Source organism: Hipposideros armiger, unplaced genomic scaffold (assembly GCF_001890085.2).
Source record: "Hipposideros armiger isolate ML-2016 unplaced genomic scaffold, ASM189008v1 scaffold_141, whole genome shotgun sequence".
In the NCBI taxonomy this organism is placed as follows: domain Eukaryota; kingdom Metazoa; phylum Chordata; class Mammalia; order Chiroptera; family Hipposideridae; genus Hipposideros; species Hipposideros armiger.
The window spans coordinates 312,846-339,694 of NW_017731491.1; the positions used below are offsets into that span (position 1 = coordinate 312,846).

Sequence of the window (26,849 nt, forward strand, 5' to 3'; positions counted from 1 at the left end):
CCAATATTGCTTCTTTTTACACTCACCACATAGGTTCTGACTATTTGATGAGGAGACAAATATCCAGGCTTTACAGTAATATTCCAAGTTTTCCTTAAGCAAATACCATTCTTGGAATATCTATTCCAAGATTACAAGAAACAGACAATTCTATAGGCTGCATAACCCTTCTCAATAAAGAGGAAATGTTATCTCAAAATCTTTTAGCATAGGGAAATCATGAGTGATTGTTTAAAAATGGGTAAATGAATCTCAAAAAGCTTAAAGAGTTCACTTAATTTCTAAGTCAAATGCCTAAAACAGACTATTCCAGGTTCTTAATTTGGGGGTGGGGGAGATCATTAGACTCCTCTGAGAATTTGGTGAAAGCTATGGCTTTTTTCCCTAGGAAAAAAATAAGAAGTACTAATTATATATATATAATTATATAATAATATAATACACTTTTGCGTATACATTCATTGTATTCACAAACTTAAATCTAAAACCCTGGATGAAAGGAACCTGGTAACTACCCTAAAGAAACGATGGCAGCTGGGAATGAACAGTCTCTGCAGGACAACCCCTTCAGCTTTTAGCAGATAACAATGCAGCTTTAACAAGAGGTAAACAACGCTCAATGATTGATGCTTGGATTTAACTCTGAAACCAGAGGAAACACATATGAATTAGATAAGGGTTAGGACTTTTCTAAGGATCTTCTATTAATACTTCGGCCTCTGCCATTCTAAAGCACACAACAGGCAAATTCCCATGAAAAGATCCTCTACCTGCTCCATCATTGCTTCCTTCTCTCCCCGTTTCTGAAAAATCCCTCTACAAGACACATGTTTAATAGCATAAAGATTCCCAAGCATTAGGTGAAAGTTCACTTACTGAAGCCCTACGATACTAGATATAACAGAATTTCAGTACATATAATCATGGATTTTGAACAAGATTTTGAGCTTCATTCAAGATAAATCTGACCAGCAAATGAGATTTTACATTTCATAATCCTGTTGGATCCTCTAGAAAATTGAACAGCTACCCAGAGCAGCACATCTCACATATAATGCTATTACAGTCCTTATTTTCTAAGAGCGTGAGAAATCTAAGATCACCAATACGTTAAACGCTGCTTTATGTGGTACGTGCTTTAGCATGAAGTGACTCGATTTAGAGCTTTACTGGTCTTATGGTTTTATAATCTATGCTACATGGGAAAAGAGGTTAAATGCAAGGTGTAACTGTTATTATAAAGGTAAAGGTCAATGTTTATATAAATTAACAATCCTCATCTATTGCCATTATGTCCATAAATGCAGTGCCCTCATATTGTTTATATTATTTGTTATACTTAAAAATTAATTTACACATTTACACCTAATGTCTACACTTCCGTTTGTGGTTCAAACAACAATTTATTAGTTTCCTGACCATTTTCTCCAAAATAGTACCCTCTACTCCCAGCTTACTTTCCATCTTTTTGTCCTGATTTCTTTTTTCTGTATAGCCATATCATCAGATGCTAATTACTATCAGTTATTTGCATTCTGGAGTGCAAGTTCTGAGAGCTGCGCCTTTTTGGATCACTGATGCATTCCCAGTGCCTAGAACATTGCAGTTGATCCATCAATGAATGGATAGATATTTACTAAGCAGATATATGAAGTTAGAGGCAAACACAGCATAGAGCAAAAGCATGGGATATAAAGTATGAGGACCTGGATTTCAGTCACTGCCCTTGCAATTACTACATAATAAACCTTGAGCAAGTCATTTAATCTCTGAACCTCAATCTCTTTTTCTTTAAAATGATGCTAAAAGATTATTACATGGGGTTATTGCAAGGGTTATAGGAAATAAGTGAAAACTTGTTGCAAATATTGATTATATCCCAGCAGTTAATCTTGAAAAATTGGCAGAAAATTCCACAAAACAGGTCAATCTTGAGAAAGCAAGTTATTCAGTCACCTTATCCTTGGTCTTGCAGAACCAGAGAGGCAGAATGAAGGGGTGAGAAAGCACAACATTAGGAGAGATGGGCCTAAACCTCACTTAACAGCTGGCCAACCTTAAGAAAATCTCTTAACCTCTCTGAGGCTTAATTTTCTGATCCATAAAACGAGGGGTAAAATACTGCCTCAAAAGTGTAACTGTTTGAATCAAATGTTATATTAATTGTGAAAGCATTTCTTAAGCGGTAACACAGGGTTTGTATTTTTAGTTAAAGCAATGAATTACCTTTCCTTAAAGAGAATCCTAATCTTGTTTGTTCCACTATCCCAGTGGGCAGAAGTATATACACTCCCAATTCTTGCTGTAGGTTCTCTCACTTTGGTGAGAAGGTAGGACAGAACAGGGAAAGACAGAATAGGAAGATACAGAATGAAAAGAAAACAGGTTCAGAAAGACACATGCGAATCAATAGCAAAGCTCTGATGGACTTCAGGTCTATTTAATTGCCCATCACATAGTCCGGGCCGGCTTCATGGCTGTGTGATCCACACAGTGGCCCAGGGTCAGGAGATGAAAGGGCTGCACACTTGATGTAAGGCTCTGCTGTGGCTGTTTTGAAATTTTTATTCTTTTTTAACCAGGAGCCCCACATTTTCATTTTGCACGGGGCCCTGCAAAGTATGTCGCTGGTCCTGCTCACAGTCTTCCCGCTAGACAAGAGGACAAGGACAACAGCTTACAGTCTCAGTAACTCTGCATACGAGGGTCACTGCTCACTTAAAGGACAGTGACTAAAAAGGAGACTGAATCAGGTTGGTTATTATATATTTGTAGTACTTGAATTCTGAAAAACACTTAAGAAAAACCAATTTAATTAAAAAGCAGTAGCCCACATTCGAAATGCAAATGTATGTCTTTCCTAGTTTGTGCTCCATCACATCCTAACAACAGGCTCAAAAGGTGATGTTAGTAAATGAAATACCCTACATCAAATCTAATTGACTTTCCATTCTGAAACCCAACAAAAGACTCTAAAGATTGTGGATGATCTTTGGTTTCGGATTGGATATCTGCTATCTCAGATTTTAAGCAAAGTGACATTGCCACAGAAACCATCTCTGGAGTGACACCCCTAACACAATCCAATTCGGTTAAATCACAACCTTTAAGAAATGTTTTGTTCCTTTTCTGTGCCTGCTGACTTGCAGAAACAGCTGGTAGTTTTTCGTTGACTGGGGTTCAAAAGGCTGAAGCTGATGAATTGAACATTTCCCAGGCAGCAATTCAGTTTTTGATGTCTGCAGGCCAAAAAGATGCCTTTTCCCCCTAAAGCCAGGCTGACCCCACACTAGTCCATTTTGACCTTTGGACTCCTTATCGGTCACCTTTGGTCTCTGTCAGCAGTTGGACAGCCAACCCACAGAGGTCCACTCTCCCGTGAACAAAGGCTTGCTATGTAAAAGAGAGGAGCTGCGCGCAGAGATACAATCTGAAGAGAAGGTGCTGAACTCATCCTCTGTGTTCCAGCAGCATGTCCAGGACTGCTGCCACTACAAAAAGTGAAACTTCACCCGAAAACGCTTTCTCTGCCCCTGATTTAAACACATACCTTCATTAAGAAAGCAGCTCAGTGTCAGATCGAGGTAGGCAACCATTACTAGTGAATCCAGCGTGCAACTGTGGCCTGCGCTGTAACACTCCTTTCTCTTTCCCATCTTTTTTTTTTTTTTCTTTTAGAAGCCCCTCTGGATACTGTTTAGATCTGCCAGTGACATTCAAACTAAGATTCTTTAATAGCTTTAATTAATACACACACTCTTCTTTCTCCTTTAATGCTCACATAGCCTCAAAGATGGAAATTTTTGTTTCAAAAATTGAAGCAGCTTGTTCCCTAAAAAGTTCATTTCAACTTTGAGAAATATATCCACTGCCTCCTATAAAAAGGATCAGGAAAGGGCCGGCCGAGTGGCGCGATGGTTGAGAACTCGCTTGGGACGCCAGAGGGCCCCGGTTCGGATCCCACATGTGAGGGCCAGTGACGCTGCCCTCTACAGCTGAGATGCTGAACAACAGCTCAACCTGGAGCTGGGCTGCCATGAGTCGCCGGCGACGGCATAGGCTGCAGCCCCTGTGGCAGTGGGTTGCCATGGGCTACCGTATGTAGCCAGCAGCCAGCGTGAGCGGCCAGCAGCCGCAGTGAGCGGCCGTCCAGAAGCCGGTGACTGATCTGCCTCGCCAGGGGAAGAGCGCAATGATGATACCAACTTGGGCTAGTGAAGCAACGTCCTCCACAACTAGATTGAAGAACAAAAGGACAGCAACTTGTCTGTTCCCCTTCCCCCAATTCCCCAGCACTGTTCCCATCCCCCCAATTCCCCAATAAAAAAAAAATCTTTAAAAAAAAAAAAAGGATCAGGAAATTCTAACCTCATAAGTACAGTCACAAGCATTAACAGAGTAATGGATCTGATCATCTTTTAAAATTTCAGTATCCTTAGTAAGAAGGCACTATGGGAAATTTAAATGATGCTTATCACTTCCTAAGCAGAAAACAATAAAATGCTTTTCAAGGTCTGAATTAATTTGCTGCAGGACCTTGGGTAAGTCTGTTTGCTTATTTTTTGGGTCTAAAATTCTCTAAGGCAAAAATAGTTAGGATTTTAGAATAAGATGAAAATGAGGGAGGCAAAGACAAACTCATAAGCACTACGTATATATTCAACAACACTTCAGGATAATTATTTCTTCATTTTATCACTGTACTATTATTTCACCTTTCTATTAGTTGTATTCAAATAGCTTACACATTAAAGCATTTTTCCATCAGAGTTAGGTATGAAACAGATTCCTCGTAGGAAAGACAAATGAGGATCAACTTCTCTGGGTCTTCAAGTAGTTCAGATGAATTGAAGGAAAAGATTGTATTTACCTTGATTTTACTTCTTATCGTTTCAGGAGCACCGTGAAAATGAATTACTGAAACTGCTGGCGGGAACGCAGACTGGTACAACATTTCTGGTGAGCAAACTAGCAATCTGTATCAAAAAACCTAGAAATCTGTACATCCTTTGGTCGAGCAATACCAGAGCTGAGCTTTAGGATATTTCCTTTAGGGATATGTGCACAAGGATATGCATTCAGTGAGGGCTATGTTTATAATAAACTACAGAAAGCTGGACACAATTAAAATGTGCAACAATAGGGCAGAATTTGAATCAGTTCTGGGGAAAACAAACAACTCTTGAAAAGAATATGAAAGAAATGCATTTGAGGACAATGGCAGGATGTCCCCAATATGCTAAGTCAAAAACGTCAGATTACAAAGCAGTAGATAGAGGACAATCCCAATTTTAAAGTTATATATGTACATAGAAAAAGTCTGGATGGTGGTAACAGTGAATATCTTTGGGAGATAAGAATAAGAGTAATGCTTTTTGTGGAGAGGAGGAATGTCTCAAAGTTTTTTTGTTTGCTTTTTTTTTTATAATAAACATGCATTACCTACAAATATTAAAAAAATAACCAATATTTTTTGCTTTGTTGATTTTTAAATTACTGGTAAGACCAGTTCCATGAAAAAAAAAATCACCCAGGACAAGTTCACTTTTAAGCTGACTGGGTAGTAAAGAATAAGATATTATCAACTATACTGTATATCAGGCAGACAAGTTTTTAAAGCTAAAGGGATTCTCCATTTGGAAATTTCCCCCGAGCTGATTTGTAAAATTGCCATAAAGAAGAATACTGGTATTCAGTATTTATTTGTTGATTTTAATTGAGGAAGAGACTAGAGATTATTTTTTTTAAAGCATAATAAACATTCTCATTTTCTGACTAATTAGGCATACAGTCTTACTGAGAATTTCTCCAAGCAGCTAAAACAGCAACAAAACAAAGAGAATTCTAGAAGCATGGGCATAATGAACTTCCATGATAGCTGAGACTGACCAAAGAAGAGCACCCCCAAGTTAGTAATAGCCAGGACTAAAGTGGGTTCTCAGCAGACATACTCAAGTACTTCCAAGGAGGTAATAAAAATATATGATTAAAACAACAATGGCTTTTCATCTTTTAAATCAGAGAGATAACAAGCCAGTTTATAATCTTCCATTTTTATTTAATTTTGAAAGAAAAATTATACTGGGTTTATTATATCAATTTAGTTAGAATCCCTAAGGGAAAATACATATGTAGTCTCAGTTTGCCATTTCTCTCAATGCAGGAGAGTTGAAGAAAACACAATCTATTAAGTTTTTAGTAGGTGCAGCAACTTTTTTTTTTTTTTTAAATTTTTATCAGGGAACAACAGCGTGCTTTTGCCAGGACCCCTCAGCTCCAAGTCAAGCAGTTGTCTTCAACCTAGCTATGGAGGGCGCAGCTTCACGGCCCATATGGGAGTCGAACTGGCAGCCTTGGTGTTATGAGCCTGTGCTGTAACCACCTGAGCTAACCGGCTGCCCCCAGCAACTCTTCTTTGAATCAATATCATTAAACTATCATTTGGGTTTAATGTAACATGGCATTTATACAGCTCCTGATTTTTATTAACTGATGTATAACTGTAGGCTTACTATCTGTGTAAAAGACCCCATGTCCACTAGCATGGCTTCCATGTGTATTTGACTTAGAAACCAAGGAGTTGTCCAGTGCTTAGAGAACACAAAATAAGTTGAGCTATTAATTGGCAACCAGGCCATTAAACTGGTAGCCAAGCTAGTAAGAACAAGGAAAAATAGCAACCAGCACACCCCTCCCGTACAGCTCACTCCCAAAGTAAATACTACAAGCCCTCTGAGCCATGGGAACCACCTTGCTACCACATGATGCTGATGTAACAATATCTAGAGCTAAGCACCTGGAGGAAGCAGAGAAAGGGGTTTTGCTTTGGATTACTTGAATGTGCTTGGTTTCCTTTTTTAACCATAAAGCCACTAGCAGATAGTTTAATGATTTCTGTTCTTAGACTGCCTGTGGTGATTTCACACTATGCTCCCAGCCACTGGTACTGATTCAATAACAGCCTTGTAAAATTGGCAGCCTTCCTAAATAAGCTACGTAAAGTCTGCAAATGCTGGTTACTGTGCTGTGTACTTAGAGGGTACTCGATAAAAACTTGATAAAAATTCTGCTATACAAAAGCTTTTCTAGATTCCCTCCTTAGCACAAATGATTAGTAGGCATTCACTGAAAACTATTTGTAATATGGCTGTAACATCTGCCACATTAGTCCTTCCTTTTCTCTCACCACTAGAATACCTTTACCTCTGTTCACACAAATCAAGACATTTAAGGGGGCCAGAAATAAAGGTCAGAGTCCCAGCTCAACTCCTACTCCTATAAAGCCTTTACTAATTTAATTGGCTCATTTACAATACCTTTCTGTCCTTTGAATACTTAAAGCACCAATTGCACCAGTCATCTGGCACTTAGCATGTGCTAAATTGTCTTCTTATTTATCCTTTTATCCTAAACAGACCGAGCATCCTGACTGCAGCACCATCTTGTATTTCTTTGTATTCTACCCTTTGCCCAGAATAGGTGCAATTATGACAATGATGCAAATGATAGATTTTGTACCCTCAAGCTGGCATACCACTCCGTAATCTAATTTTTTCACCTATACTTTGGCTCATCTCAAAAGAGCAGAAGTATTAGCTACCCATTGCTGAGTGCTTACTATTAACAGTACTTCGCAAATATTACATTTAATCCTTACAGGTATTATAAGCTCCATTTTATTGATGATAAAACTAAGGCTTATGGTAGTTGTATATAATATGTTCAAGGCTGCACAGTTTACAGATGGTGAAACTCTGATTGGAACTCAGGTCTGTATCATTCTAAACACCAGACTACGATTATTAGCCACAAGAACAAATGACAAGATTCTGAATATGTGACTCAAGAGAACTTTTAAGAGTTTTTAAAGAGAATACTTAAGAAATGGGGTACTTTAAGAATTGAGCATGAGATTTTACTGGGGAGGGATGACTATCACAGAGGTGGAGTCGACAGAATGATCTATACCAAACCTGGTCAGAGGGACGTCAAAGAAGTATTTACATTGAGAATTTCCATCTCCCACAGATGCCCCAACTTCTCAAACTAAAGCTCCCCACAAAAATAAAGATGATACAATAGTAGGAAATTAAAAATTTTTTGGTGTTCATGAGAACTGGGTATATTAACTTTAGGGGAAACATAGGAATTTAAAGGTACCAGGGATAGAGGTGAGTCCCAAAGAAACAGCCTCCCTCTTAAAATCTCTCTTATAATGATATTTAACATCTGTGAGGAAAAATCAGACACATTCTCATTCAATTAATCCCGCATGGAGTTCAACTGACTTTTATTACACAAAATTCAGAGAACAGCAGAGAGGAGACACACAGACAAAATGCTGAGCTCATACACCCAATCAGCCTTTTGAGGAGGTGTTGAAGGTTGCTTAAAATGTTTCTTGGGTTGCAAACAAGGTTCTGAGGCATAAACTTTTAAGAATATAGACACCACAGAAGACAAGCAATGTAAAGTCCATAATTAAAATTCTCAGGGTTTGGGCCGGCCGAGTGGTGCGTTGGTTAAGAGCTGGCTTGGGATGCCAGCTCTGAGCAGCAGGGCCCCGGTTCGGATCCCACATGGGGGCCAGTGACATTGCCCTCTACAGCTAAGATGGTGAACAACAGCTTGACCTGGACTGGGCTGCCGTGAGTCGCTGGCGACGGCGTAGGCTACAGCCCCTGCTGCAGTGGGCTGCCATAAGCTACCGTGTATGGCCGGCAGCCAGTGTGAGTGGCTGGCAGCTAGTGTGAGCTGCCAAGAGCCGCAGTGAGTGGCCGTCCAGAGGCCGGCGACCGATCTGCCTCTCCTGGGAAAAGCGCAATAATAATACCAACATGGGCTAGTGAAGCAACGTCCTCCACAACTAGACTGAAGAACAAAAAAATGACAGCAACTTGTCTGTTCCCCTTCCACCGATTCTCCAGCGCTGTTCCCCTCCCCCAATTCCCCAATAAAATCTTTTAATAAATAAATAAATAAAATTCTCAGGGCTTGAAATGTGTTATGGACCATGAATGTCCATATGGTTTTTTATCAATAAGCGTTAAGTACAGATGGTAAAAGTAATGATTACATCTGCATTTTTTTTATTGTTTTCTTATTATCTCATTTGATCTTCACAGTTCTCTGAAATGAGGCAGACATTATCACCAAACAAACATAAGCAACAGTTTGAACCATCTAAGCTCATCCCCCCCAAAATCAAATTATTCTATGTCTTCTATATTTGGAAAACTAAACTATTACAACTTTCTAAAAAGCCATTTGGGAGTAGGCAAAAGGAAAAACTGAGTTTTTTCTTAATTTGAGAGTAATTCAAGCCTCTGGATTCTGTTGCTTTCATAAACATAACTAATATCAAATCCCTTAGGTGACTAAAAGAAGGGTTGCATCCCTATAAAAACAGATTAATGCAGAATACAAGAGTTGCTCAATTGGCACAACCTGCAACCAAGGAAGTGAGCCCAAATTTGCCCCTTGGTGTACAACACTAGCAATCTATTTATAAATCATTTGCTACATTCTTTCCGAGTCACAGGAACACCTAAAAAGACCTTGATGTCCTTAGCACATGTCTTCAAGTTAAACCTAATTATGTTAGTGGCAGCAACATCTTGCATCATTCAACACGGCAGAGCTAACTAACCCTATCTTAAAGTAGTTAGGATACCAATTTTTTTTTTCTTTCACCTTAGAAATTTAGAAACACTATGTGATTGCATTTACGCCACTGTTCTTTAGCCCCAACGTAGTTTAACATATGGTAACTAAGAGGGCTCACTTTACTGGAGAGACCCAAGAAGAAATGTGAGCAAGATAATCTGTAGAAGGCTCTCTACTACTCCAAGGTCTACAGCTCTTCGAAACAGAATGACAACATCCTTAATTATTTGGCTTAGAGCACTGGTTTCTTGGCCTAAGTCTAAAGAGGTTGCCTAATTTCAGGAGTGACTACACAAGCCAGAGAGCAGTAATTTAGAAAAAACATCCACTCTAGTTTCATCAAAAAGAAATTCTGGGGCCGGCCGAGTGGCGCGATGGTTAAGAACTCGCTTGGGATGCCAGAGGACCCCGGTTCGGATCCCACATATGAGGGCCAGTGACACTGCCCTCCACAGCTAAGATGCTGAACAACAGCTCAACCTGGAGCTGGGCTGCCGTGAGTCGCTGGCGACGGCGTAGGCTGCAGTCCCTGTGGCAGTGGGTTGCCATGGGCTACCATGTGTAGCCAGCAGCCAGCGTGAGCGGCCAGCAGCCGCAGTGAGCGGCCGTCCAGAGACCGGCGACTGATCTGCCTCGCCAGGGAGGAGCGCAATGATGGTGCCAACTTGGGCCAGTGAAGCAGCGTCCTCCACAACTAGATTGAAGAACAAAACGACAGCAACTTGTCTGTTCCCCTTCCCCTAATTTCCCAGTACTGTTCCCAACCCCCCAATTACCCAATAAAAATCTAAAAAAAAAAAAAAAAAGAAATTCTGACTTGAGCACATCACAACCTCATCATTCTCGTTCATCTTTATTGCGCTCATTTACTCTTCAGCTAAGCGTGGTTCCAATAAGGCCAAAGCTGAGAGCCTTCTTCTCACCACTCCCTTCCTTGAACCCTACTGGCTTCAAACAAGCACAAGTGTGGATAAAGCCATACAAGGTTATCAGTCCTTACGAAAACACAAACACACCTTTATATGCTGAAAATGGATCATTAATCTTTTCTTCGTATTTGAAGGTCATACACAGAAGATTCACTAGATGTGAAACTTATTTGACCACTCTTTAAAAAATATTACACATTTTAAAGGCTGCATTCTGTATTTAAGGATCAGAAATAACCACAAAAACCGTATTAATTTAAAATCAAGGAGACATCTCATGCCTCTTTTAAATATTAATATTAGTCTCTTTAGAAAAAAAGCCTTTAAGTCATAAATAAATGCCTGGTTTTAATCACTGAATTATCAATTATTCTAATTATATTTGCCTATTTCTGCAGAGGACAAGATCTAGATTTTAAAAGTACCATAGACAATTACACTTGTTCTATGAGAACAAGGAAATTAAAAAATTTGAAAGGCAAAAAAAATTCATAAAATTGTAACACTTGGAGGACCTCTTGGTTGTAGGTTTTTAAAATACAGATGATTTCTGTTTTCAGAGCTAGTAAAAGATGGAAAGCTACACCTAAATCATTCTACAAATGCTTGACAAAGACAGCACCAAAGATTCAACAAATACTTGAGTGCAAAAATCTTAAATAATAGTAAACCAAATTCAGCAATATGTTAAATAATGCAAACAGTGTGTAAGCATAATTCAACTTTAGCAACTCAATATAAGTCACTGCATTACCAGTAACAGGAGGAAAAAATTACTTTCCAATGGATGTCCAAAAAGCATTCAACGGAATTCAATAACTATATCTAATTTTAAAATCTTTTAAAATTAGGAATAGTAGGAAATGCCCTCAACTTGATAAATGGTCTATTCCAGAACCTACAGCACACAATATACCTATTTACAAAACATAAAAAAGCATTCCTTTTACAATGGAAAATAAGATAAGACTATCAGCATTGCTACTATTTAATATTACACTATAATATTACACTAGAGCCCTAGCCAAAGCAATGAGTTATAAACAGGAGGCAAAATTCATTTACAAATGATATAATTATCCACCTAGAAAAGGCAAGAAAATCAACTAAAAAAATCTATTAGATATTAGGACCAAGTAAGAGTTCAGCAAGGTGGTCTCATACAAAAATAACCCAAAAAAACAATAGTTTTATTAAACACCTACAGTGACTAACTAATCAGAAAATGTCATGGGAAAGAAAAGCTTATTCACAAGAGCAATAAAAACTTGATGAAACACTCATGAATATACCTAAGAAGAAAAGTGTAACTATTATATGAGGGAAAGTGTAAAATTTAAATGAAGGACATTTTAAACACAGTGAATAAATAAAGATACAAATCACATTCCTTATTGGGAAGGTTCATTTTGTAAAGCTGTTAATTCTCTCCAAAACTAATTCAGTACAATTTCAATCAAAATCCCAATAGGATATATATATATATTTTTATAGATTTTATTGGGGAATTGCGGGGAGGGTAACAGCGTTGGGGAATCGGGGAAGGGGAACAGACAGGTAGACAAATTGCTGTTTTGTTCTTCACTCTAGTTGTGGAGGATGTTGCTTTACTGGCCCATGTTGGTATCATCATTGCGCTCTTCCTGGATAAGGCAATCGGTAGCCGGTCATTGGTCAGCTGCTCACAGTGCCTCCCGGCAGCTCACACCGGCTGCTGGCTGCTCATGCTGGCTGCCAGCCACTCACGTAGCTCACGGCAGCCCACTGCAGCCCCTCTGCAGCCTACGCCGTCGCCAGCGACTCACAGCAGCCCAGCTCCAGGTTGAGCTGTTGTTCACCATCTTAGCTGTAGAGGGCGAGAGTCACTGGCCCTCAATGTGGGATCTGAACCGCCGCCCTGCTGCTCAGAGCTGGTGCTCCCAGGCGAGCTCTTAACCAGCTGAGCCACTCGGCCGGCCCCCAATAGGATTTTTAAAAGTGAAAATTGATAAGCTGTTTCTAAGACTTATCTGGAAAATATAACTAAGCAAGAATAACTAATACATTACAAAATTATAATAATGAGGTAGGCTTTGCCATACAAGATATCAAAATAAACACTAAATCTGTATTAAGTAAAATAGTATGGTATTAGTGTATGAACAGAAAAACATATTAACAGGACTTACAGTATAGCAGAGCCCAAGTATCTACTAGAATTTAATATATAATATGTGTAGCATTTCAAATCAGTGAAGTGGGAATGGACTCAATAAATGATATTGGAATAACTGATTATCCATTTGGAAAAAAAGTAAAGTTAGATCCCTATTTCACACTATAAATGAACATATATTCCAGGTGTCTCAAAGAGTGAAATATTTTAAAAGTATGGACATATTAGAAAAAATATAAAAGAATGCTTTTATAATCCTGGGAGTGGGTTTTGTAAAGATACAAAATTCTGAAATCGTAAGAGAAAATGTTAACAGAGTTTACTACATAAAAATTAAAAACTTTTATAACAAGATGCAAAGTTAGACATGCAATAAGCTGGTAGAAAGTATTTTTCCCGTATGTTCAGAATATACAAAGTACATTAAAAAGAAAAATGGTCATAAGTACAAGCATGCAAATTGTAAAAGAAAAATAAAAAAGACCAACGAAAATACAAAAGGATGCTAAACTTGTATAGTAATAAGGGGACTGCAAATAGAGAAGTATTTAAGAGCAGGGGCCCTGGAGTCAGACTGTCTGTGTTTGCATCCTGGCTGTATAATATTAGACAAGTTACTCAACATCTCTGTGCCTCTTATCTGTAATTGAAGGTAATATCTAACCATAAGGCTGTCTAGAGAATGAGATAATATGCACAGGGCTCAAAACAATGCCTGGCACGCTGTAAGAAATTGACTGCTATTTAATGTCATTATTAATATTACCAGGGCTGGTGAAGATACAGGGAAAGATATACCCTTACAGCTGGTAAGAGCAAATTGGCAAAGCCTTTTTAAAAAGCATTCTGGAAGTATGTGTCAAATTTTTAACATATACATACCATTAGGCCCAGAAATTCTACTGCTAGAAATTTATCTAAAGAAATGTTCCTATGTATACAATGACATACACACACACACACACACACACACACACACACACACACACACACACACATCTCAGGACTTCCAGTGCAGATCTTAAGAGCTCTGGATTAGAAGATAGGAAATGCTGGTTCTAGTTTAGTTCTACCAATAACAAATCATGTAACCCCTGTGCAAAACAAAACAAAACAAAAATCACTGCACCATTTTGATTTTTTTAAGTTTATTACTCTGCAAAATGTGGATGACAACTTGCCCAATATGCCTCAGAGGACTACTTTAAGGGCACGGTCCCCAAAGTGTAGTCCCTGGACCAGCAGCATCAGCATCATCTAGGAACTTGTTAGAAATGCCAAGTTCTCTAGCCCCACCCCAGACCTACAAAATCAGAAACTCTGAGGGTGTCAGCAGCAATTTGTGTCTGAAATTTAATAATAAGCTGTCTAGGTGATTCTGATGCAAGCTGAAGTTCAGAGATGAGCACATGCGAAATCACTTGAAAAACCATAGGGCAAGAGCACTAGTACTATTATTAATTAACACAAAAATAAAAACTGTTTCCACCTTTCAATTTCACGAAAAGGTATATTTTGGATAACTATCTCAATATGCACCTCTGTTGCTGATATTTTGGATAACTATCTCAATATGCACCTCTGTTGCTGAGCTTTAAGCTTTAGAAAGCATTGATACACAGCTAGGAAGTCAAACTCACATATGAAACCAAGTAAATACACAAGTATTTGAGGTCAAGGATAAAAGCTCAAGGTAACTTCATTAACAAATCTAGCAATCTCTCAAGTACCTAAGTTTCAAGACTTCTGACCAGAGGTTCTCATGGGAACATTGTTTTAATGGTAGCTTTTGCCTGCATTTTATCTAATAATTCTTGGTCCTTCCCTGAACTTTTTAGGACATAAAAATGGCCACCTATTTTTCTTTTTTTTTTGAATCTTTAGAAGTTTATTTGAGCCAAACTGACGACATACTCATATGCAGGGGAGCAAGATCTCAAATGCTCTCCCAACCTGTTTTTTGATAAGCTATTTGTTTCACATGTTAACAGTAACAGTAGAAGAGCCTTGTCCCCTTGCTTAGAGACCACTTCTCAGGGATTAAATGTTGGCTCTCTGAAAATAACTTATTTTTCAGAAATTCAGGATTCTGTTTTATTAAAAAGTACGTATAGGCTCTTAAAGGGAATGGAACTTTTCATGATCATTTGAGCAGTCTGATCTAAGACTCCTGAAGTTTGATTAGATGATGCTCTAGGTTGCTCATATTTTTTTCTAGTAGGGTTAACACCTATGCCAGTAACTATTCTTTATTTCCAGAGTGAATTCAATCAATTAATGTTCTTCATTGATATGTCAAAAATACTACCATACTTGGCAAAGTGACACCTTAATCTAAAAATGGCAATATAATTCCCAATAAAATACAGTAATACTACAGCTATTCTCTAATTTCAACTGTACAATACATAACAGTTTAAAGTCCAGAAATTACCAAGAGCCTGTGAAGTCACCAAAATAGGTTTCCCAAGGCCACACTCTAAAGGTCATGAACTTTCTCTATAGGAGAGCCCCTAGGATCTCATGTGGCCTTTTCACTCTGACACAATTCTCATAGGATTTGGTTTCTAAACCCACAGCAAATCTGAGGCAGCAAATGAGAAAAGGGAAAAAAAAGCTCTTCTGAGTGGGTCCTCAGCAGTGACAAGAGAACCACTGGGCTAAGAGGACTCATATGTCAAACACACACAATGTTCTGAGTCCGTCTTCACTTAGGACCCTAAATCTTAATCTTCCAGTTGCTCCCACTGGTCACTGCTATTTACATACCTGGCACCAGAGGGAAATGCTCGCACTAGTTGAGTTTTGCAGTATCAGGCCTTAGAAACAATACTTCCCTTTAGGAAAAGGATTCTTAACCTTCTATGAGATCACGTTACTTTGAGAATCTGACTTTAACAATATATTTATCTACCCAACATTTTCGTATGATCTTAAGGAGTTCATTGACTTTCGGAAGCCAATCCACAGAACTGTAGGTGACCGTGGACCCCAAACTAAGAACTGCATTAGGTGCCAAAAATGCGTATGTTTAAGTTAACAAAATTTAGGGTTTTATTCAGTGATCCCAAAAGATGTTTAAATGATGATGAACTGGGCAACACTACAAATGCTAAATAAAAATGATGTCTAAAGCAATACTAATAAATACACTTTTGAATAAGTGAATATTAGGACACGAGCAAGTTTCGTTTAAGAAAAAAACATGGTAAAAGAGAAACAAAAATGAAAGAAATATTCTGCAAATTCTTTAAAAGACTGTCTCTACCTTAGTAGCAAAATTCTTAGTATAAGCAAATGTGTTTTTTGCTACTAAGATGAAGATGTCAGCAGTTAAAGATAAGTCCTAAAAGTGTAAGTCTCAAAAGTGACCTTGAAACTACTAAAACAGAATATCATTTTTACAGTGGTTAACAGCACCTGCCCAGGAAACAGATCTGTATTCTAAGGCCAGTTTAGTCATTTACAAGCTATATGGCCTTGAGCAATTATTTAACTTCTCTAAGCCTCAGCTTCATTATCTGTAAAAAGAACAAATAGGTTCATATGATTGCTGTGATAATTAAGATAATATATTGCACATTAAACTCTTAGCACACTGACAAGAGGTCAGTAAATGGCAGCTATCAGTTATTGTTTAATTTCAATTAACCCGTTTTTTTGTGTAGGCATTTATATTTTGCAAAACATTATTGTACATATGATCTCTTATGATCCTCTGGGGCAGGAACCACTGCATCCTCATTTTACAGTGGAAATAGCAAGTTAAATGACTTACCCAAAGACGCTAATTAGTAGGAAAAGAAATCTGAGCTTATCTGATTACACTAGGAAGCAAGGTTCAAAACTCCCCTCTCAAAAAAAAAAAAAAAAAAAAGCTTAGAAGCTCTGCCTTTCAAATTTTGATTAATCTTTTTAAAAATTGTAGTTAAATATACATAAAATTTGCCATGTTAACCATTTTTAAGTGTAGGTACAGTTCAGTGGCATTAAATATATTCACATTGGTGAGCAACCATCAGTACCATTCATCCCCAGAATTTTTTCTTCTTCCTCAAATGAAACTTTGTAGCTATTTAACACAAACGTCCTATTTCCCCTCCCCCAACCCCTGAAAACTGGACTACTCTGGTACCTCATATATGTGGAATCATACAGTATTTGTTCTTTGTCACTGACTTATTTCACTTAGAATAGTATCTTCAAAGTTTGTCCGTGTTATAGCATATGTCAGAATTTCCTTCCTTTTTAAGGCTGAATAATATTCAGTTGTATTATATACCACATTTTGGTTATCCACTCATCCATTGATGGACACGGGGGTGCTCCCACTGCCCTCTTTATTTTTAAAGTATTGTTAACATTATTATCTTGAGATCGGTTATCCAGTTTCAGATTATTCACTCCTTTTCTTCTCTTTCACTCCAGTTATCCTTTTTCTTTAAGAGAAAATACAAGTAAGCAGTTGATTTAATTTGGTAGTTTACAGTACTGAGCAGTAAAACCACTTTGGGGGGCGATTTTTTTAGGAGCTCCACCATGAATCGACATGAAAGGAAAAGGCTGAAACTCAAATTAGTTTAATTTGGTTTGGTAAGAGTGCAAACCATTAATTAAAATAAAGTAGATGTAAGATTATCTACAAATCACTTTACATGCTATTGTTGGGACCTTTAATAAGAGATAATGGAAAGTTCCTGTTGTTGGACATTAAATTTAAAAGTTCTCCAGGGCTGACCTGGGAGGAAGGCAGAAGGGTTGCTTAAGTGCCAGGAGTCCGGAGAAACCTCAGTAGGTGATTCTCCAGTGCTACTACACTCTGCAGTGAGCGCTAATACACTATGAAGACCAAACTGCTGCTATCTAAAGTAACCCTAAACCACTCCCCTGGTCTAAGAATGCAGCGTGAATACATGGGAGTTCCTGTATTTTGTACTTTTTAGCTGTGAGGTGACATTAACCACAAACTTCAGCAGAGTTCTCAGAAATGGCTAAACCACAAATGTAAAAGGAGGACAACAACTCCTGAAACTTTAAACATGATTTAAACATGCGCTTGAATCTTGCACTTCAGTGCGTGAAGGTGTGCATGCAGGCTTGGATTGAGAGCATGTATTACTAACGGGGAGACAAAAAAAAGAAAAGAACCAAAAAAGAAAACAAAAAACAGCCTAACTACTGAAATACAGTTTTCTGAAATAACTCCAGGCTACAACCAGCGGGAGCAAAGAATGAACTGACTGCCTTTCTTTGTGTGAACCGCTTCGAACAGAAACCTATGGTCACACGCTAACTTATTTGAAACTAAAAAACAGAACAACACGGGAGCTTGATCCAGGACCCTCAAGGGAGTCCTAACGTTTCCGGCCGGCGGTTCAGAATCTACAGACGACCCTTCACCCCGAGTCTCCCGAATGCCACACAACTCGGCTGTCACTCGGTCACCACAACTTCCTTGGGACGAGCCCACTTTCAGATTCCCTCAAAGTTTACCAGAAATTCTCGCAAAGGAGTCTCTGTCCGCTCATCCCCGGGGGACACTTTCTGCCTCCAATAATTACCCCAGATCTCCACCCCGCGACCACCCCCGGGCACCCCGAGACCTCCAAGCACGCAGGGTGCATTTTCGCCCTCGCTTGCTCGCCAGGATGCTGGGGAAAGCGACTGCTGAAAAGCAAACTTTCTGAGGGTTCGCGGAGGCTGGGAGGGCGCACGGTGCACTCACAGCTGGTTGATGGCGTTCTGCGAGATGACCGCGTTGGCGGAGAAGTAGGGGATCATGTCGGGGCCACTGAGGCTGCAGGTGCAGGCGAGAGGCGCCTTCCTTTCGCGGGTCAACGTGCTCAGGGTCATGAGGCCGGCTCAAGGTGCACAGGTCCGCATCCTGCCCCCCATCTGGCTCGGGTACGAGGCGCTCGCGTTGGGCTCCGCCAGGCAGGAGGCGCGGGCAGCGCGGGCTCCCGGCGGCCGAGCTGGGCCCGCCGGGTCGCGCGAAGGCAGTCGCCGCAGCCCCTGGGCTCGGCTGTGGAGTCCCAGCAGCCGGGCGCCGCCAGCAGCCCGCCCCAACCCGCGTCCGGGGCGGGGCGCCGCTACGGGGTGGGTCTGGCGGGCGCGGAGGGTCGGCCCTGCCGGCGCCCCGCCCCGGAGTTCGTGGCACCCACCGGATCCTGCTGCGTGCGTCCGGATCTGGGGGGCAAGGATCGGTCCCCTGATACCGTGGCTTGGGCTAGACAGTGAAGCGAGCTGGATGAGCAAGAAACGCTCGCGCTTTTGGGGAATGTTTCAGCAGAAGGTCCAGCTCTATACATTGAAACTTAAACAAACCCCATTTTTCAAATGATTTTAAAATTTGTAAGGATGCACATTCACAAATGCAGCAAATATTCGTCAACGGCTTCCTATGTAGTAAAGACGGGAAATTCAGGGATGAGTTGGATTTTTTTTTAAAGCAAAATATTTGAAGTTACGATGTAAAAGGGAAAAAAAAACTACACAGTCGAAAACATCTGCTAACCCTTGTAAATAAATTTACAAAGGGCTTTCCTAACCACCGTCCAAACCAAGGATTCACACACAGCCTTAGCCGCACACATGAATCACCTGTGGAGCGTTAAAAAAAAATCCCAATGTCCTGCTGCACCCCAGACCAATCAATCGCAATCTCTTGAAGTTGGGATCTAGCTCTGGTACTTTTCAAAACTCCCCAGGTGAGTCCACTGTGCAGCTGTGGTTTGAGAACTATATGGTGCCAAGTGATCCAGAGAGGAAGACAGGGTAGAGAGATTATATCTTCACTTCACAGATGTATAAACATCCAGAGTCTAGCCAGACGACCTTGTTTGATGTCACTTAGATAGGAAAACTCCAGTTTTATGACTCCTGATCTAGGGCCTTTTCCACCAAACCCTATTTCCATCTGATGCCTTCATGAGTTGAAGGCTTTATCATATTCCTAACAACTCAGTGAGCACTGCCTTTCACCTGACCAGAAACCAGTTTCTTGTAAAATGAGAAACTCGTGTCTCTCTACCACTCGCTATTGCTACGTAGCAGCTTACAGAAACGGCTGGCCCCTTGCAGGCACTCAATAAAAGTTAGCTTATCTTTTGCCTTCCCAATCTCGTCAGAACAAATATTTTTAGGCACCAGTATTTTTAGCTGTTCTGAATACTTGATTGAAATATATATCAATAAAGCTGCCTTAGGAATTCCACAGCCAAAAATTAATAATAATTTAAAAAACGATTTCACTATCCAATTATAAGAGAAAAGAAACTAAAATTAGCAAGAAGTCCCTGCTATCAGTCTTTGTTTCGTATACATTTTCAGATGTCTTTTCCTATTGGGAAGTTTGGCAAGTCTCAAAAATCTTAGTAATTAAATAATCTAACCTATAAAGTCTATGCCTAAAACCAGACTCACTCTTTTGTTGGCCGATCCTTCCATAAAACTTAAAAGAGTTGTTGCCAAGGCACTGAGGGACTTGAAATATTGCAAACTCATACTGGAAACAGATATCTAAGTTTCCTACAGATCTAGTAATAAGAAGGAACTGATCGGCACATGAGGGGTTAATGAAAGGTCTGGCTCTTGGAGTCAATGCATTATCATCTTCATCCATCTCTAGGAGGGAAAATGTTTGGAAGGTTTGTTCAGGCTGCGTCAGCAGGCACCCGAATGGCAGTGTGAGAAAAAAATCTGCTGATACACCCCAAAATAAATTGCTTTAAATATCTGGAAAACTTGCCAGTTTGAAACTTCTTCCAGGCTGTAATTTATTACAACGTCCTGCAGTGATCAAAAAAGGGAAGCAGGCTGTTTGGAACAGCACTGTTAAGGTAAGTCCAGCTCCTTTCATGACACAGCAGAGAGACGATTTTATTGAAGTCAACACCAAATGGTGCCTTTTAGGAAAGATGATGGCATGGTAATCATCTATATCTGTCTGAAAAAAAAGAAGTCAGCAGGAAATGTATTTTACTCAATTCACACTTAATCTCTCTTACACTTAAAAATGCTAAAGATTTCATAAATATGTATACTTGTCTTTCATAAACAGGTTCCTATAGTGACACCCCAGAGTGCATAGTCCTTTGTTTCCCCTCAAAAGACCTCTGTCAGTGCCTGTTCATTGAAGGAGACTATTTTAACACCCCTATCCAGGCCTTTTCAAAAGCTTTTCAAAGTGAGATTCTCACTTTGAGCTGTAATATAGAAAATTGGAAAAGTGCTAGAACATGCCTCTTGGTTTTTTAAGAAAAAAAATTAAATCATCTTTGCAGACTGGGGTATCTTTAAGGAAATAGTGCTTTCTACTACTGTTTTAAAAAGTTGAACAAATTCCCTTTCTTTTCACAATCTGCAGTGTCAAAACGTCAATCAATTTAGTTTCAGCTCAATTTAATCCTTTACCCTCTACTCAGGAAACAAGGCTCTAGGGAGCAAGTTCTCTGTACCCAAGCATTTAAGGCTTCAAAAATGATTCCAAATTAGATGGAGCAGCAAGAAATAAACTAAGCTAGTTTTCTACTCCACATGAAGTCAGAAGGGGCTTTCTCTAAAAAAAAAACAAAAACCAAAAAAAACAAAAAAAACCACAAAACACACACACACACAAAAAACCCCTGCACAAAAATCCCTGAAGAAAAATCGTTGCATTTCCTTATACTCTTGCTTGAGTTCGATTTGAAATGGATTTTGTCATGTCATTTGCTTACCATTTCAAGGTTCAGAAGTACGAATATCCTAAAACATTAATTTGGCTCTTGAGTATTAGCTATGACCAAATTAAATTTTTATGGAATTAGATGTTAAAGCATTAAAAAAAATTTAAAGTAATAGATGTCCCTTATATCCATAAGGGACTTCCATTCCTATTTCTTCACCTGTCCCTCCATAAGGTATAAACACTAAAACCATGTAAAACCAGAGGCTTATATGCTGACCTAAATGTATCCCAGGAAAGACACAAAGTTGCACTGAATTGTGAGTGAAAGATGTGGACATGCTTTTGCTGCTGTAACAAAATTTCAGCATGGCTGGATCACTTGAACCGAAGTAGCTAATGAGCTAAAAAGTGACAGTGTTACTTTATAGTGCCAAAAGCAAGTGTGCTAGAAACCAGAGGAAACCAAGTTCTAGTTCTAATACGGCCACTTAATAAACAGAGATTTTGGCCAAATCACTTAACTTCATCTGTAAAATGGGATAATAAAATCCTAAGGAAATGTCCCCAAATCTGGTTTTTTTTGGTGTTTTTTTTTTGTAACCATTGGGAGTCTTAGGAAAGGAATTTCATCCATTCTGAAGATCCTGAAAAATGCATTTATCCACTTAAGATAAACAATCATCTAGTTCAAAACAGCAGAGCCCAGCAGTTAAAAATCTTAGCCTTGAAATTAATAGGCTGGGTTTGAATTTTAGTGCCACCATGAGCTGTGAACTAGGTTAGCTATTTAATCTGTGGCTCAGTATTAGTACCTAATTTATGAAGGTATTGTAAGGATTAATTAAGTTAATACATGTAAAGTACTTAAATGAATGCTTGGCACAAAAATCGACTCTTTGGACTTAATGGCTCTGTAAGCTTAAGAAAGCAAAGAGAAAGGTCAAGATTGCCCCTTCGAGAATAAAATCAGAGAGTTGGAGTCTCTGGTGAAGAATCTGAGATAAGAGCATGACTGTAATAAATTTTATTTTTAATTTTTTTTTGTTTGCTTTTCTAACTCCTCCATGTATCTTATCTTTTGACGATTTCTCTGAGGTAAAAACTCTTAATAGGGAAAAGGCCCAGGCACTTTTCTTCAGGTCATTAAGAGCTGAGAGAGGGGTGGTGGTGGTGGTGGTGGGTGGGGGGAGTGAGCTGGAGGGTTGGGGGACAGAGGGCCTCTGAGGAAGTCTGTCTGGCAACCTTAAGGTAAAGTCCACTGTGCATTTTAGTTTATTCACTGAGAAAATGAAGGTGTTGGCTAGAAATAATCCTCTATGCTATTTTCCATCAATCTGAAAAATTGCTAACATGGGCAACACTAAAATAGCAATGGGTCTGATATCAGAAGCCTAGATTCTAGTTACTTTGTCCATGGGCAAAAAACTTCATCTGTCCCAGCGCTAGTTTCTTTAATCTTAAAGTGGGGATGGTAATGTTTACCTCGGTTTGATTAAGATATAATACATATACAAAAGTGCTATATGAAAAAGATAGCACTAAATTTTCATTATTAATAGGCATAAATTGGTCAATCAGCTTCCAATAACAAAGCTGGTTGCATTTGTATTTGAGGTTTGAGAAGTTGATAAATGAATGAAAATTAAAATACATACAAACTTCCCCTGTGTGCCACCATTTCATCCAGCGAGTCTTTATTATTATTGTCTGTAAGGTAGTTAATTATATTAACTCAATATTGCAATCTGTAATGTTAGAGCTGCACTGTTCATTGGATTTTTGTTATTATTTTTAAGCTTTGAAATAATAGCATTAATTCATATAACTTTATTTTTAAAATGCCTCATTATAAGAAAAAATGGTTACACCAGTCTGAAGATCTATTTGTATTTTCATGTTTTCTCTAAGGGTATGATCTAGAGAAATCAATAGTAAATTAATCCCCTGAGTGTCAAAAGGGAGAAAACCAACACTTTAAAGGGTTACAAAACAAAACGCTTGTTACCTGGAGTAGCAAAACATTCTGTCTCCTGTTAATCTGTAAAACGCTAGGATAAAACTCTCAAGATAATACCCCTAATTTTCAAACTTGTCCAAGAGGTATCTCACTACACTTAGTCAAAGGCACTCTTCACACAATAGAATAAGCCAAACACTGTAAACAAAGGCTCTTAAAAGCAATCGTGTTTTGCAATCACCATGTGGCTAATAGTTTTATTTAAAAGAATATCTGACAATAGTTTTAAACACTGGATGGAACAATATCACTGAGCCCTTCCACTCCTTTACATGGAACTTTCCACCATAAGAGCAATGGGGAATACTAAAAAGATCTGCATATCAACTCCAGGAGAGGCGATCTCTAAGGCATTCATCCTCCATGGTCTTAACCACCATATGCTCCAGTAGGAAGAGATGCTGAAATGCTGCTTTCTTCAGGTTACAAAAGCCCCGCACTCTATTGTTTAGTAAAAATAATAGGCATTTATAGATCACTTTTCACATCCAACACACTGTACAAAGCATTTAACCATTTAATCCCCACTCTATCTCTTTAAACATTTTATTTAAAAAAAAATAATAAAAGTAATACATGCTGAATGATTAAAACTTTTTTTTTCCTTCAGTATTCAGAAGTAAAATAAATGTCATTCTTTTCATCTTCATCATCCTATTCACAGGGATGGCTGTTAATGTTTCCAGAAATTTTCCTTGCATCTGCACATTAATATATTGTAGCTTTAAGAAACACACATACATGGGCATAGAACTATATTACACATATTATCCTGCTTTTTGCTTTCCCCCCTCATTTATCACTATACCTTGGACATTTGCATGTTTATGTAGTTTACCTCATTCTTTTAAAGGAATGCATAGTATTCTATTTTACAATTATATATAATTTATTTAAACAGTCCTCTACTGATGGACATGTAAGTTGTTTCCAGTCCTTACTATTATATGCAATATCACTATGAATGCTTTCATCCAACCTTTGTGCATACATTTGTTGGATGGATACCTACAGGTGTAATTGGCAGTTAGTTAAAATATTTTAAACATCTTAGGAATTGGTAGATATTATAAAATTGCCCTCCTAAAAGGTTTAGTTTTTAATTTTCCCAAGGAACCTTAGTTCCATATGACCTATTAAATTATCTCAGGGCCCAAGATCCTCTTCTATACCCCATCTTTTACATGCTTCATTAAAAACATGCTTTCATATATATATGAAAAGTAAAACATGTTTACAGAGAGAAACTAGAAAAATACACTATAAAGAAAAATATTATGAAGAACTATATTATGGATTATTGACTTCCAAGAATTACTTAGACTATAACTAAATATGTGTAAAACTTAAACTACTTTGAAGATTATATAATTTTTACAATTCAGAATATATTTTAAGATCTTGTTTGATGTTAATACTGTAGAACATATTACAGGTGAATGAGCCAAATGTGGTCTTCAGTGTCCTGGAATGGGGTAAAACAGAGGAGGAGCTGAGAAGTTCTTGAAAATAAAAACAGTAACTGACATTTGTTGAGCTGACATTCACTGTATACCAGATCTTCCACTAAGAGTTTATATCTCACTTAATTCTCACAAACAACCCTATGATTCTATCATTATCTTTATGAGGCTCAGAGAGGTTAAATAATTTCACTAAGGTTACACAGCAGTATTTCAAACCCAGACAGTTATTCTGGCCCCAGAACCTGTTTTCTTAACCTGTATTCTACACTGTCTCCATGATGATGGAGGTTCACTACAGAACAGGTAAAGTCTGAAAAGGTATCTCGCCAATAGGAAGAACATCTGGAGGCCCTAAATACCTCCCTTACTGCACCTGGTGGTTTCTCCTCTACTTGATCTTAGCTATGCTTAGCAGGTCCTGACAATAATAGGGACCTAAGCCAGTACTAAATATAGCAGTAAGATTATCTTTTGGCTGGTGTATACCACACTCTTACTACCAGATCCCTTAGAACTTTGCATTTCAAACTAATATGTATCAAAGACATTTTTCAAAGCACTATATCTATAGCTTTTTTTTTGATTCCCTAGTTCTTTTTTACATAGCATCCTACATGAAGGAATCATTTAATGTATTTGTGTTTAACAATGGTATCGTCATCTTATTTTGTTTGAAATCAACATATAGCTGGATAGGTATTATCGTTCGTTGTTACAGTTAAAGAAAAAGATAAACCAGACTAATATCTAGATGATAAGAAGGTTAGACTCCAGGCTCAGCTGTGTCCAATTCATCCTCCATATTGTTGACAGGTTAACTGAATTCAGTTGTACTAATCCTGAATACCTGTATGCCAGGCACTTTGTTAGATACTGATTATCAAAACGAATATGAGTTATATACCTTTATAATAACTACCTACTCAAAACTCCCCAATAGTTCCTTATTCCTTTAAAGATCAAGTCCAAACTCTTCCTTCTAGTCTTCATATCCTCCATAATTTGAATCCTACCATAATCCAGTCAAGATGGCATAAGTAACTATTTTCTACCTGTTTTCCCAGAGCAAATCTTTGCTGTATTAGGTGGTTTTATCCTATCCTCTTATATCCAAGTCTCAGTCTCCTCTCTGTCCAAGTTGCTCCTTCTCTGAGATGACTTTTATCCAGACTTTCAGGTTATCCATGTAAAACATATTTTTCAAGGCCTAGTTCATTTCTCGGCTCTTTCAATAATTAGAAACTCTATAGTGTTTTCATATCCATCTGCACTTGATTCTCAGTACAATCCTGTGCATAGGTAAGCACAGCTGGATGGGCTTTAGGTTACGGATGAGGAAACTGAGGCTCAGAAATTAAGGGAGCTGCCCAAGTTTACACAATAAGTGTCAGAGCTAGGATTTGAACTTGGGTCTTCTGATTAAGTCCAGTGATCAATTCCTGGTTTATAGTATACTATAACGCTTTTCTAACTCCTTTAGAATTTATAATCTATATTGTTATTCAAAGTTGTATTCCCTGTTTTATGCCACGTAACTTCTCTCTCTGCTGGAGCCAATCAGACACAGTAACTCTTTTTTGTGGACTTCACAGAGCCTAGCACAGTGCTAGGCAAGTCATGAGCACTAAATATATTCTGGTTGGTTGGTTCATCCTTTACACCACACTCCACTGTATTTGTCTTAGGGCTCTAGATAAATATTCCCTGAAGGAATCAATACATTAATGATGGAGGTTTTCTTTCCCTGGCAGCTCAACTCTCTCACACCTGATATAGGGAGAAGCCCCTATAAGGGAGTTTTTTTACTGCCTCATCTTTCTCCTGCTGCCTCTTGCTTTTTATTTTTTTTTATTTTAGCAGAGCCATCCTGCTACCTGTTGGCAGCTCAGCGGCTGCTCAGCTCGGGCTGGACTCGAACCGCTGTTGCTCAGAGCTCAAACTCTTGAGC

General features: G+C 38.6%; 1 protein-coding gene across 3 annotated transcripts in view; it reads right to left on the reverse strand.

Annotated features, from left to right (window-relative positions):
• SSH2 (slingshot protein phosphatase 2) overlaps nucleotides 1–26,849 on the reverse strand; it is a 245,517-nt gene that overhangs the window by 84,936 nt on the left and 133,732 nt on the right. Inside the window, exon 1 of one of the 3 annotated variants that reach the window (XM_019650420.1) lies at nucleotides 18,476–18,809. The exons of the other annotated variants lie outside the window; for them this stretch is intronic. Coding sequence (XP_019505965.1) covers nucleotides 18,476–18,603 — 128 coding nt within the window. The 5' untranslated portion in view covers nucleotides 18,604–18,809. Of the gene's footprint in view, nucleotides 1–18,475; nucleotides 18,810–26,849 lie in introns of those variants that run through there. 3 annotated transcript variants of the gene reach the window in all.